The sequence below is a fragment of the Orbicella franksi genome, chromosome 4 (genome assembly GCF_964199315.1).
Source record: "Orbicella franksi chromosome 4, jaOrbFran1.1, whole genome shotgun sequence".
NCBI lineage: Eukaryota > Metazoa > Cnidaria > Anthozoa > Scleractinia > Merulinidae > Orbicella > Orbicella franksi.
Genome location: NC_138148.1, coordinates 31,913,214 through 31,925,239, shown reverse-complemented (window position 1 = coordinate 31,925,239; position 12,026 = coordinate 31,913,214). Strand labels below are relative to the sequence as shown.

The 12,026-nt window shown below is 38.4% G+C and overlaps 2 protein-coding genes across 2 annotated transcripts; one reads left to right on the top strand and one right to left on the bottom strand.

Annotated features, from left to right (window-relative positions):
* Positions 1-387: 387 nt before the first annotated feature.
* On the bottom strand, positions 388-11,994 carry LOC145484005 (arginase-1-like). The gene is made up of 12 exons (XM_081462595.1): positions 11,580-11,994; positions 10,171-10,243; positions 8,224-8,339; positions 7,430-7,497; positions 5,889-5,949; positions 5,351-5,446; positions 5,195-5,232; positions 3,800-3,856; positions 3,554-3,658; positions 2,938-3,014; positions 2,543-2,602; positions 388-1,173 (listed from the first exon to the last, which is right to left on the bottom strand). Exons 1-12 carry the CDS (start codon positions 11,871-11,873, stop codon positions 998-1,000), a joined length of 1,221 nt encoding a protein of 406 aa, XP_081318721.1. The 5' UTR covers positions 11,874-11,994; the 3' UTR covers positions 388-997.
* Positions 4,065-4,534, top strand: LOC145484013 (uncharacterized). Its single transcript, XM_081462606.1, has one exon. The coding sequence runs from the start codon at positions 4,310-4,312 to the stop codon at positions 4,532-4,534; it is 225 nt and encodes a 74-aa protein (XP_081318732.1). The 5' UTR covers positions 4,065-4,309.
* Positions 11,995-12,026: the final 32 nt, after the last annotated feature.

Sequence of the window (12,026 nt, the reverse complement as noted above, 5' to 3'; positions counted from 1 at the left end):
AAAAAGAAAATGTATATTTGATAGTTTTTGAGAGATTTCAATGGCAGTGTATTTCTAACAAGGGAATTAACGTCAGACAAAGAGGTCATACAAACCATTGACCTGGACTTGAGGAGTCAGCATTGTAAGGCATATCACATTGCGGTTGACTTGCTAGGCAATCAAACATTTAATCTTTCTTGAGCAAACAAGTCGTTCTTTATTTATTTTTATAAGTAAAAATGCACTGAAACTTGCTGAAGCTTCTCATTGCTATTTATTTTATTAACAATGGTTCAGGAACAGTATATAAATATTTTGTTAACATTCCAGTGACTTGCTCTTATTAACTGTTAATTTTATTAGCAATTTCATTTAGCTGACTTTATGTACAAAGCAGGTTTTACAGCAATAAATATGCATCTTTACCATTTTGTTCTAACATGTTTAGCTAAAAATAGGATTAGTATACTCTCAATAAAATCCTGCTCTCACCAAATCACCCTGCATAGCAGTGGTTCAGGTATTTAATATATTAACATATCATATGTGTATAAATACTGTGGACATATACTGTTATTATTTTATATTTAGCAATTACTGTCGATATCCAAAATAATATAGTTTACCAGCAGCTCATCAGTCTACGAGCTGCCCACATTAACATGTATTGTTAAACAAAAGATGTGTGTTTAAGAAGTCTCTCACACGTTCCGACATCTATGGTTACCTTCAACTTTTGTTTGATAGTAGATATTGGGCAAATGAAACACTTAATGATGGTCCCCTAGACTTTTAAGCAAATCTGGAGTCACCTGAGGTTAACAAAATCATTTGATTCAAGCCAGATTGTTGTAAATCTTTATACCTTACAATGAGATGTTTAAAACACCTGCAGCAATAATTAAATATATCACCAGGCCTTGTAAATTATCAGTACCGGTACAAGGCTACACCGTGTAAATATTCTTGGCCAGCAACCTTGTCCTGAATCCCCTGTATATCTCTCACTCCTCTGTTATGCACTTGAAGCTTTGCTGTCGTCAACTGGAGGTAATGGAGCTTTGTCAAGATGGCTTTTCTTGCCCAGCAAGATTTGAATGAGCTTCATTGTATTCTTGGCCGTTCTTGTTACTTCTTCCTCAGTTCCTATTGCAGGATTGAACTCGACCATGTCAACAGCAGAGAGGCACCCTGAAGGGAACACATCAGATTACAAATCACTCTGCATTTTTGATGACTCTGTAAAATTATGTTGAAACAGTGAGACCACATTAAGCCCCCTTCTCCTAATTCATGTACAAAGTCTTTTGGTTTGTCACACTGACATTGTGTCTGTTGTGGCAGCATTTACACTAAACAGTGATATGAAATACAGTTGAACCTCCACTAATGGCCAGCCCGAGGGGGAGGGGGTGCTTCCAGAAAAGTTGGGTGGGGGTGTGCGGCCCACTTGCCAAAACCCGTACCCTATTTATGACCAAAATCTGCGTTTCTTTGCTACCCTATTTATGACCTGTCCAAAAATTTGATAGCCTATTTACAACCGTCGCGGCTGACACAGTTGCCCCAAACATAAGTTATGAAGGGCTTTTGTTGCTGGTTTTATCGATAAAGATGAAAATGTAGCTTCTAAGAAACATACCCAATTCAAGACTAGAGTGCTAAAACCATACCCTATTTGTAACCAAAATGGCCAAAATCAATACCCTATTTATGACCAAAATGGCTGAAAAACCCTACCCTTTGGGGCTGCACATACCTATTTAGCCCATATAAGGGAGTACCCCCAGCTGGCCATCCCTCTTCAAAGGCCACCTCTCTACAATGACCACTTGTGGTCCTGGCAGAGAGTCCATACCATTCACTCTTATGTTAACCTCTCTACAATGGCCATGTGTTCATACCAGCAATGGCCATCAAAGTGCATCCCAAATGACCCAAATTATCTCTCCATAATGGCCAGTTAATCAGCGACTGACGAACGGTGTATACAAAACCCCATTTTATATTGTAAAAGGTCACAAAACTTGATCTGTGCCGTGCGTCTAGTCACTGTTTCTGTTTGGTTTCTGTTTTAGATATATTTTTATTATGTTAGATATTTCTGGCTACAAAAACGCAGTTTTTAAACATAGAAATGTTGTACCCACCCACCGAAAAAAGCAGGTTATATGACACCCCTAATATACCTCCCCATAATGGCCATCTCTTGACAACAGCCACTTTCCCCTGTTCCCAAGGTGGCCATTGTGCAGAGGTTTGATTGTATTTACTTAAAGATATTAAGGTACACAAATCCTCTTGTAGCTAAAAAAAAAAAGTATCCATGACTTGCCCATGGAAAGTCATTGCAAATTCCTGGGGTAGGGAGTTGAGGATTCAAGAACTTAGCTGGAATTTCCTGAGGGGTTGGGTAGGGGGGAGATCCAACCGGAAAACCCTTCCTGTGGGTTGGGCTACTTAACCTAAAGCAACTTAAGCTAAATCAACTGAAAATGTTCAACTTCTCAAAGGAAAAGCCACGTGATGCAAAACATAGTAAATTCAAACACACAGTCACCTGTTTGAGCTACTATCTGAGCAATGTAAATCCCTTCATCCAGTGTGAGCCCTCCTCGCACTGAAACAGAAATACATAATTGTCATAACAATTTTATTTATGCTTTCAAGGCATTCTTGTTTTGATTTACTCCTCATCATTCAAATATTAACAGGGCATTCTGTTATTTTCAGTTAAAGTGTTTATTTACCGGCAAAAAGGTTTAGTTATTCTTCAGGTTGAAAATAGATTGATTAATGGCCAATTTACTCATTCAAATGAATAGGGTTCAGGAATTGGGGGTAATGGAAAACCATCAATTTTATTTTCTGAATATATAAACAGGAATATCGTCAAGAAGTCTAAGCCTGACTCTTTCCAAGGAGAGCTGAATGAGACAAAATTGAAACTCTCACCTGGGGTTCCAGTGCTTGGAGTCTCTTTTGGATCCAGTGAATCAATATCATAACTGACATGAATTGGACGATCACCACTGGCAAAGCAAAAACAACAAGAGAGAAACAATTGAATAAGTTGTGAATGATTGGATAAAAACTGAGAATGATCATTTAGTTACAATTTTGCACAACATTCCCTTTAAAGTAGTCTGTCAGAAATTGTCTCATATTAATTTCCATCTCGTGCCAGCAGCTTGAGTACAGATTTTTTTTGTCAAATACCGGTACGAGTCGATGAAGTTTCAAAATTTCAATGTAAACATGAACTGAAAGAGACCTGCGGCCAGCTGCTCAAGCAGCACTGTGCTGTATCTGGTGGTGTGGTGCAATTCCAATCATTTTGGAAACTTGATTAATTTGGCTCAAAATTTGGTAAATCACATGAAAAGGTCAGGGATGTTTGTTGTCTTGCTTAGCAGTGCAAATGATGGAATTCTGGTCTCACTTAGGGTGTCCATGATGAAATGCCACTATTTTTGGCTGTCAAAGTATCTTTTAGGGTGCACCTGAAGAAAAAACAATTAGCAGAAACACTCTTATTTCCATTTTTAGGCTTGATTTCTGTGCAACTTACTTGGGGTTAATTTTTTCAAGAGCCTTCTCGATAATTTCTCCAATTCCATCTTTGTCAATGTCATCAATGGTGTATGAGGCAATTCCTAGCTGTTCACATATGTCCCTAAAATTGAGTAATAATAAACATTCAAGTATATTTTATCATGCAAGGTAGCTGTAGCTTGCAGTACACAAAACCTTGTCATTTCAAGTTACAATGATTATAATTATGCCGTGCATGTTCATAAGGTACAAACATGATCACCTTTCTTGTGGCTCCACATCTCTTAGTCCGATATAAGCTATATCTTTAGGAGACAAACTACAAACAAACAAACAGAAAAAAAACTGTCAGTTCTTAGCTAAAAATGCCAATCACCTGACGTAGAAGAATTATTTCATTAAGCACGTCCTGACAACAGTAGCTTAAAAATATTTTAATATCTAAGTAGTTATTTTACCTCTTAACACTGCAATCCATGTCTTGACTAATTTAATTACACCATACAACCTTTTTGCTTGTGATAAGCTTACAACAAATATCTGGCCTAAACTCCAAGGCTGCATTAGAACCTAGCCACACTCCTGAGTTTGGATGTTGAGACGGCTACAATTTGAGTTAATGACAATTAATTGTTTAGTGTGAATCCAGTCTAGCCAAAGAACTTGCAGAAATGATGATGATGAATATGAGTAAGAGGGTAAGGACGAAGAGAAGGACAAGACTGAGGATGATCATGAGGCTGACAATGAGGAGAAGAATGAGGTTGAGGATATGGAGATGGATGAAAAGGATGAGGATGAGGCTGAGGATGAGGCTGAGGATGATGATGGGGTTGAGGATGAAGATGAAGATGAGGGGGACAAGGATGAGGATGAGCATGAGGATGCAGAGAAAGATGAGGAGAAGGAGGAGGCTGAGGCTGAGGATGATGATGGTGCTAAGGAAGAGGCAAATGAACAAAGAACAAGGGACAAGAATGAATCTAAGATGAGGTGAGGATGATGATGGGGCTGATAGGAATGAGTCTGAGGGTGACGATGACGATAAGGAAAGGGATGAAGATGAGACAGGTCGAGCATAAGGCTGAGTCTGACAATGAGGGGATGGATGAGGCTGAGGCTGAAGATGTGGGGAAGGGTGAGGCTGAGGATGAGGAAAGAAATGAGAATGAGGCTAAGGATGAGGGCAAGGATGAGGGCAAGGATGAGGGCAAGGATGAGGCTGAGGATGATGATGGGGCTGAGGCTAAGAATGAGTCTGAGGGTAAGGATGAAGATAAGGAGACGGATAAGGATGGGGCTGAGGGTGAGCATGATGCTGAGTCTGAGGATAATGAGAAGGCTGAGGCTGAAGATGTGTGAAAGGGTGAAGCTGAGGATGAGGAAAGAGATGAGGATGAGGCAAGGGATGAGGGTGAGGACGAGGAGAAGGATGAGGCTGAGGCTGAAGATGATAATGGTGATGACGATAGGAATGGCAATGATCAAGATAGTGAAGGTGGGATGATAATTTGTCCATATCCAAAGCATTCAAATAATTTCTTTTTTCCTCAGTTGTCAAGCTGAAATTAGCAAAAACGGGGTGACGGACAATTTGTTTTATTAATAAGCTACATACTGTATATATTTGTCAGAATCAGTCTTTCTTAAAACGTACCATGGTGAACACCATTCATATCCAGGAATGGCTTGAAACTGCAAAATTAAGATTGAGTTCAACCACATGTGTTAATTTATCTGCAACAGTAGACATGAACGATTTTCTGCAGCCACACTGGCTGAAGGAGAAAAAAAGTCAAGAAATGAGCCAAACCTCTGGTATGCCTTTGATTAACATTGAGAGAGGCATTCCATGCAGATTACCACTTTTGGTTGTTGCTGAAGTATTAATATCCATATGAGCATCAACCTAATAAAGGGGACAGTAAAACCTGTATATTTACAAATTACCTAATCCTGAAGACTGAATTTATGACCAACATTCTGTGATCCAACATGATCTTATGAAAGGTACAGTTTATATATTGTTTGTTTACAAAAATGTGAAGCACCTTCAGAATAATTTATTTACATTTTTTCAGCATCAAGATCGTCTTGTTAAAGCTGTCCAACAACATCAACAAGAATGGAATAAATTGTACCAACTTGTAACAGTGAATGGTTTCAGGTTAGTTAATGTAATTTTCATTTGTGGACAAGTTTGAAATATAGCCATTTTATTTCCACAAATCTAAATCTTTTTTCTTTAATTTACTGCTCATGAAAACTCTGGAAAGTTCTCTATTCACTGTCAGTCTTTATTGCTCTGTCTAAAACTCAAACTGTACCCCTTATGGGTTATATGTACTTACCCACAATAGACCCAGGTCTTTTGTAACAGATGCATGGCCATATACTGAGCCAACTGCAATGCTACAGAGAAATAAAAACAAATCAAGCTGTATCTGATTGGTTTCGGGTGAACCCACTCAGGCTGACGGTATTACATTATTGCAAACCAAAAATCACAGAACAGGAAGACAAGAGTTACAACAAGGGACATAAATTATGAGAGTTAAAACTTTCTGGTTAAGATGGAGATTTCCAGCTGTGTTGAATTGGTTTTAATTACCATTCCTTAATGGACCCTCATCTAGGTATTTTCAAACCCTTCACTTGGAACAATTGGTCAGGAAATACACATAACAGACACTCTGATCACACAGCATATCATAAGGAGCTTGGCCACAGACATTTCAAGAGTCAACATGCCTTTGGATACACCTTCAGACTGGGTGCTCCCGTGGTTGCAACTCTTGGTCTTAGATGTTTAAATGTGCAATCTTGCAATCAAAAGTGTACTCCATACTACTGAACACTCATTTCTCAGATGCTCAAATGTCGCTGGTGCATTTAAAGGGCCAAACGGCATCACTCTGTCCCTCTTACTGCAATCAAGGCTGTCATTCTTTATACCCTGACTTCTCAGTGCCTAACTGATCTAGCTATAGTGTTGGTAAGAACCAAGTTCAGCTATCAAGTGTGGGTAAGATATGGGAAAAAATCACCAAGGATAATCACATTGTTCCATTTCTAGTAATCAATGCAAAGCCTGCACAAGTTACATGCCTTGCAAACCAGATTACTGTTGAGACCTACAGTAAACCAGCCAAAGGTTAAACCCTCTTCAGACCATTTATTTTTATTTTCTGAACTGGGAAGGTGCGATTCTGCCCTCTGTAAGTATATCCACAACTACTTGACCTACGATTTCCCACTTAATTCCATCCCATCCCAACTAGACTTGACACATTTTTCCTCATGGAAGCTTAAATGGAAGCTTAAATGTGGCAGTGAGTGTAAGGTATCACTTTTGTTTCCAACTCTGCAGTAAAGGCCATGGCCATTGTCTCATATACATTCCCTACTCCTTATAGCTAGTCTGCCTCAGAGGTGAGTCCTATTTCTACACCTGACAAGGACAATTTTTTCTTACTCCACAGGGTATTATTCTTTTACAATATGTCAGGCACTTGTGTTCCAAGTTTTCCTCTTGTCCTATTATCTTGGCCAGAAGCATATCACCTCGAATGAGGTGATATGCTTCTGTCTTGGCTTGATTTGATTACAGTTCCTTTATACTGATTCAATCTAGCATTGACAAACTGAGTGTGTAAAGACTCTCATCTCTGAAATTTACAGACAAATTATGGATTTAAGCACTAACAAAACCTAAGAAGGCTTTAAACTTCACATTTGGAGAAATTAACCCTGGCCAAGGATGTTAAATTACGTGAATCAAGCAACATCAAATAATGAAGGCAAGGTGCAACAGAGTGATGCCAACTAATTCTAGATTCAGGGTCTGCTCAGTTGGTCTGAAGAGGAGAGGTGGAAGAGTTTCTTTAGTTACCTGTGATCTCCTCCTATTGTAAGAGAAAGCTTCCCTTCCAGACTAGCTTTTGCTATTTCTTGGGAAAGCTGTCAGATGAAGATATGAGTAACAATAATGAGTGATGGATGTTCCCAGACAGTTCACAAGATAAAATAATCAACTAGCCATAGAGTACAATAATTGTAATTAAACATTTGTGATTGGTGGTACATCAAAGCAAAGTATTCGCTTTGATGTACCACCAATCACAAATGTTTTCACTTTTACTGTCACACCAGTGGACCATTTCTCGAAGGTCCCAAAAAGTTTTCACACCTTGAAATCTCAAAATATCTTTAATATGCAGGCACAGATCTAAAATATATGGTGAATGATTTCCGAAATGATGAGTGCCTTCTAGAGGGGTCCCGAGGGCCATGCTCCCTTAGGAAATGTTCTGGATTTTTTTATCCCTGAAGTCTGGTCCCCTTTTAGGGGGTTTCTGAGTAATTCTGAAAAATCTAACCAGTTTCCATGAAATGGTGGAAACCAGTATGGATCCACATGTACGCCCAATATGAACAGAGGTTCCCCATGAGTTCATACAAGAAGTTTCAGATGTATACAGGCCCCCTCTATACACCTCTGGTTTTAGATACAGATTATCCAGAAATGGCTTTGTAGGTCTGAAAAGGTCCTGGGGCTTTGGAGAAATGGGCCCCAGGACTTGTTTTGAAACATAGGAAGAACAGGACTTGGAAAAAGCCTAATTTAAGCTTTCCCCTGCCACATGCTTTGTCTATACTGCATCCAGCCAATTATTGTCAGCCTACCTTCTCTGACACAGCACCACATTCCAATGGATTTTTCACCAAGGTGTTGCTTAAACTATAATATTGATTTTTGATGTCAGGTACTTGTAATTCTCCATAATCTGATATTTTGTACCCTGTTCAAGCAAAAGGGGAAATAACCCAGTCTGGTTTAGTTCTGTCTTGACAGATAAAATAAAAATATACAGACATAGCATCATTAATCCTCTACTTTTCTTGTTTTTGTAAAACAAGAAGTATGATTACCGGTAAGTTTATAAAAATGAAGACCAAACAATCTTATGGTTTTAGCACAATTCTTACCAATAAAATTTCTTTCGAATTAGCAATTTCCAATAATATCATTTCTGCAATTTTACTTCATGCTGTAGCAGAATTGCATATGGATTGAATTGTTGTTTAAGTTGTTTGTATGTGCTTGTCAGTTCATTTGAAAAATTTGGAGGTTTTAAAGTTGCAGTTAATTTTGACAGGCAATTGCTTTTCTTTAGTGTTCTTGTTAATCAAATTATCTTAATTAGTTATTAGTAATATTTTGAAATGTTCCTTAAAACAGTGGAGAAACAAGATAATATTGCTATTATGGGCAACCTTCCGTCACTCAGCACTCTAATAGCTGATAGTATACAAGAAGCTGAGCCAATCAGACTGCAGCATTTGCATACTTAGAATTCTACCATTATTGTGAATGGACCTGAAATCACCAACAAAATAGCGATATTTTCTTCTTTCTCTGAAGTATTGGGCATTAATGGGTCATAATTGAATTCCTATGCAAACTAAAAGAAGGACGTGGAGCATTATGACATAAATAGCTCTAAATTTATAAGAATTTGATCAGTCTGCTCAATTTTGCTAAACATGAAGTCTAAAACTCCTACACTATTACATGGTATTATTACTACTAACTTCTACTACGATATTTGATTGCAACTTCTAAGATAGTAGTAATAACACCATGTAATAGTGTAGTAGTTTTAGACTTCATGTTTATAAGCAAAATTGAGCAGACTGATAAAATTCTTATAAATTTGAAACTTGCTGCTATCGATGTGGACTTCTAAGAGGAGGTGATTAAGTTGATTCTGCCTTTGCCCTGTTATCAACTATGGGCATGGATACTTTCTGTAACCACACAGTGGTTACTTGTTCCCGGCAGGAGGGAACTCCCATATGAAAAGAACAGGGGTGCTTGTCGGAAATTTTGAAAAGAATGCCTGAGGGGTTTTGTGGGCATCGCTGGAAATGTTTTCACCCCTAAGAGGTACCAATTCTAAAACAACACATTAACTTTTATAATTTGTAATAGCGTTAAAGATGATCGATTGCTTCATTAATACCTTCTACTTGTTAAGTTATTGTCAAATATCTCCTTTCATATTTTTTTTTCTGCTCAAATGCTCTATTTAAGCTCCCGCTGTGGACCTCATGAGACTGAACACCCTAAGAGGTACCAAATTCACTTTTTAACCCCTAAAAGGTACGACCAGCACCCCCGTCCTATTTATGTGGGAGTTCCCCTGGGGCACTCGTCATACTCAGATTTCAGAATACACTGAAGCTATCAGCTATCACTAGGTCAGTGGGCAAAGTAATAGCATATTATAGCTATAATAGCTTGATCCTGATTGGGGAAAATTAACCACCGTAGCAAGTTTGGGAAGGTGACATTCTTAACATAGCCCTTTAATTGCTGGCAAAGCAAAGTTCCAATTTGCTCCTTTCAAATGAACAGCTACATAGTTTATGCTTCACGTCAGCTTCACAAACTTGCTACAGCAGTTTCCCCAATTGATATCAAGTAGATAAATACTGTTAGCTAGAGATTTCAGAATGCCTGTACTGCTGAAGAATAATAGTCTAGCACAAGCAAAGATCTTTATGTGGAAATGTCTGCCAGTTTTGGATATTAATTTGAGAAGAAATAAGAAAAGAGTGTGGCATTACCTAATTTCTCAATTTTACTGACTAAGCCTTGCTTCCTTAAACGTGCTGGTCCTTCCTCAACACCTTTTCTTGGCTACAAGAAAAAACAAACAAAAAAGTTATTTAAATTATAATGTTTAAATTAACATTGGAAAAATGTGTGCCATGAAAATTACAGAATGCTGACATGTATGTTAAACATAACACATTCCAAATGGCACACCTTAGCCAGCTATGAGTAGGTTTCCTGCAGTCTGAGAGTAAGATGTGCATGTGCAAGACCCAGGGGGTATTTACACATGGGGGCATGGGTGGTGATCCGACAGAGCTTCATATTGCGAACTCAAAAAAATGCAGAAGTCTGAAATTTTACACCCAAAACACATACCTGGCATCAAAAGATGTGTAACCCCAAAAACATACACATATGTACAACACTGTCAAGATTTTCCTGTGCTCAGTTCCTTTGTCTTTCCTATTGTTTTGATGCAAGGCATAATTTCAGGAGATCTTTCAGGTAGGTGGTAACAAATCCTAAGCATGCACTCCGATCTGCTGATCACGAGGATAGAGTTCAACCTGAATGGGCATGTACACTTTTTTTGACGAGGAAACCCAAACAAGACATTGACCATAGCACTCACGGCTACTGGAAATGAGGCTATAATTTAAAAAAAGGATCTGGCTGTTACTGCTCTCATTATGGTGTGTTTTTTTAAGCGAATTTTGTTTGACTATAATTTTATCCGAGAAAGATCGATTGGGTTACTGGCAAAAAATTGAAAAGGCTTTCACAAGCACCGCCCTGGTTGCCATATTATCGAGTTTCCCGGTAGCCGGAGCGAGCTTAGATGTTCTGAGACTGATTAAACCACCGGTTTATAACTTAAGTATCAAATGAAAAGCATAAGCTTGTATAAGTTTTCTTGATAAGCTTTCCTGTCAACGGCTAAAGGCGATCTATTTCGTGGACATAGCATTTCAGGGCCTGAACGGCGTCGCTTAATTCCCATAGGGAATCGAAAACTTCAAGTTTTTGTTTTCAGTTTTTAGAAGTCTCAAAAATATTTACGTCGCATCAAACTGTGATTCTAACCACGTCTTTTCGCTTCTGGAAGACAAAAGTCTTACACCAAAACAAACAAGAGTCACTGGCGTGACATCGTAAATATTTTCAATATTTCGTCATTCCTTACCGAGGAAAGCAAGCGTTACTAAAATTTAGAAATTTGAGCTTACTTCAAAATAAACACTAAAAGCTACTAAAGTGACTGAAGGATTTATGCGACAAATGTAAACACTACACTATCGGACTTGTTTACGGCAGTGGACGAGTAACACGGTTATATTGCTTTTTCCAGTTCATTACGCAAACACGAGCGTGTATTTCACCCAGCGAAATTTTATGTTAAGTTGGTCTAGTACTTTACCTGCCCGCCGGAGAAAGGAACGCCGATCAAAAATAACTCTTTTTGCTTTGTTGAGTGGCATAGTCTGACAATTTTCTTCATTGTTGATCTTAAACCTAGCCTGCGTATCATAATTGGAACGGTCATGGTTATGGCGATAAATAATGGCGATTTGGTTCCTTTGTCTCCCCTCCCCTTACACACCTTCCAGTGGACTCTTCTCATTCTTTCTCGTTCTTTACCACCTGATGGGGAGTGAGGCGAGTGAGTAGCCAGAGGATCCATGAATTCATCTTCAAGAAAATCACTAATCATTACCTACTACAATCACGACATGATGCATCTTCTTTCTATTTGTCTAAATCATGTTTTTTTTCACTAATCCATAAGCTCTGATCCTGGAAAGATAACATCCCTTCCCTTCTCTCCAGAAAACTGTCAATTATTATCATCAGCTTAGTAACCATA

What these genes read in the sequence shown, in the direction of transcription:
- LOC145484013 (XM_081462606.1), top strand. Translation starts at nt 4,310, where the DNA reads ATGGAGATGGATGAAAAGGATGAGGATGAGGCTGAGGATGAGGCTGAG.
- LOC145484005 (XM_081462595.1), bottom strand. Translation starts at nt 11,873, where the DNA reads ATGATTAGTGATTTTCTTGAAGATGAATTCATGGATCCTCTGGCTACT. An exon ending in CAGTAAAATTGAGAAATTAG is followed by an intron (nt 8,340 to 10,170) that starts GTAATGCCACAC and finishes TTGCTTGAACAG; the next exon opens with GGTACAAAATATCAGATTAT. An exon ending in GATGTGGAGCCACAAGAAAG is followed by an intron (nt 3,659 to 3,799) that starts GTGATCATGTTT and finishes ACTCAATTTTAG; the next exon opens with GGACATATGTGAACAGCTAG.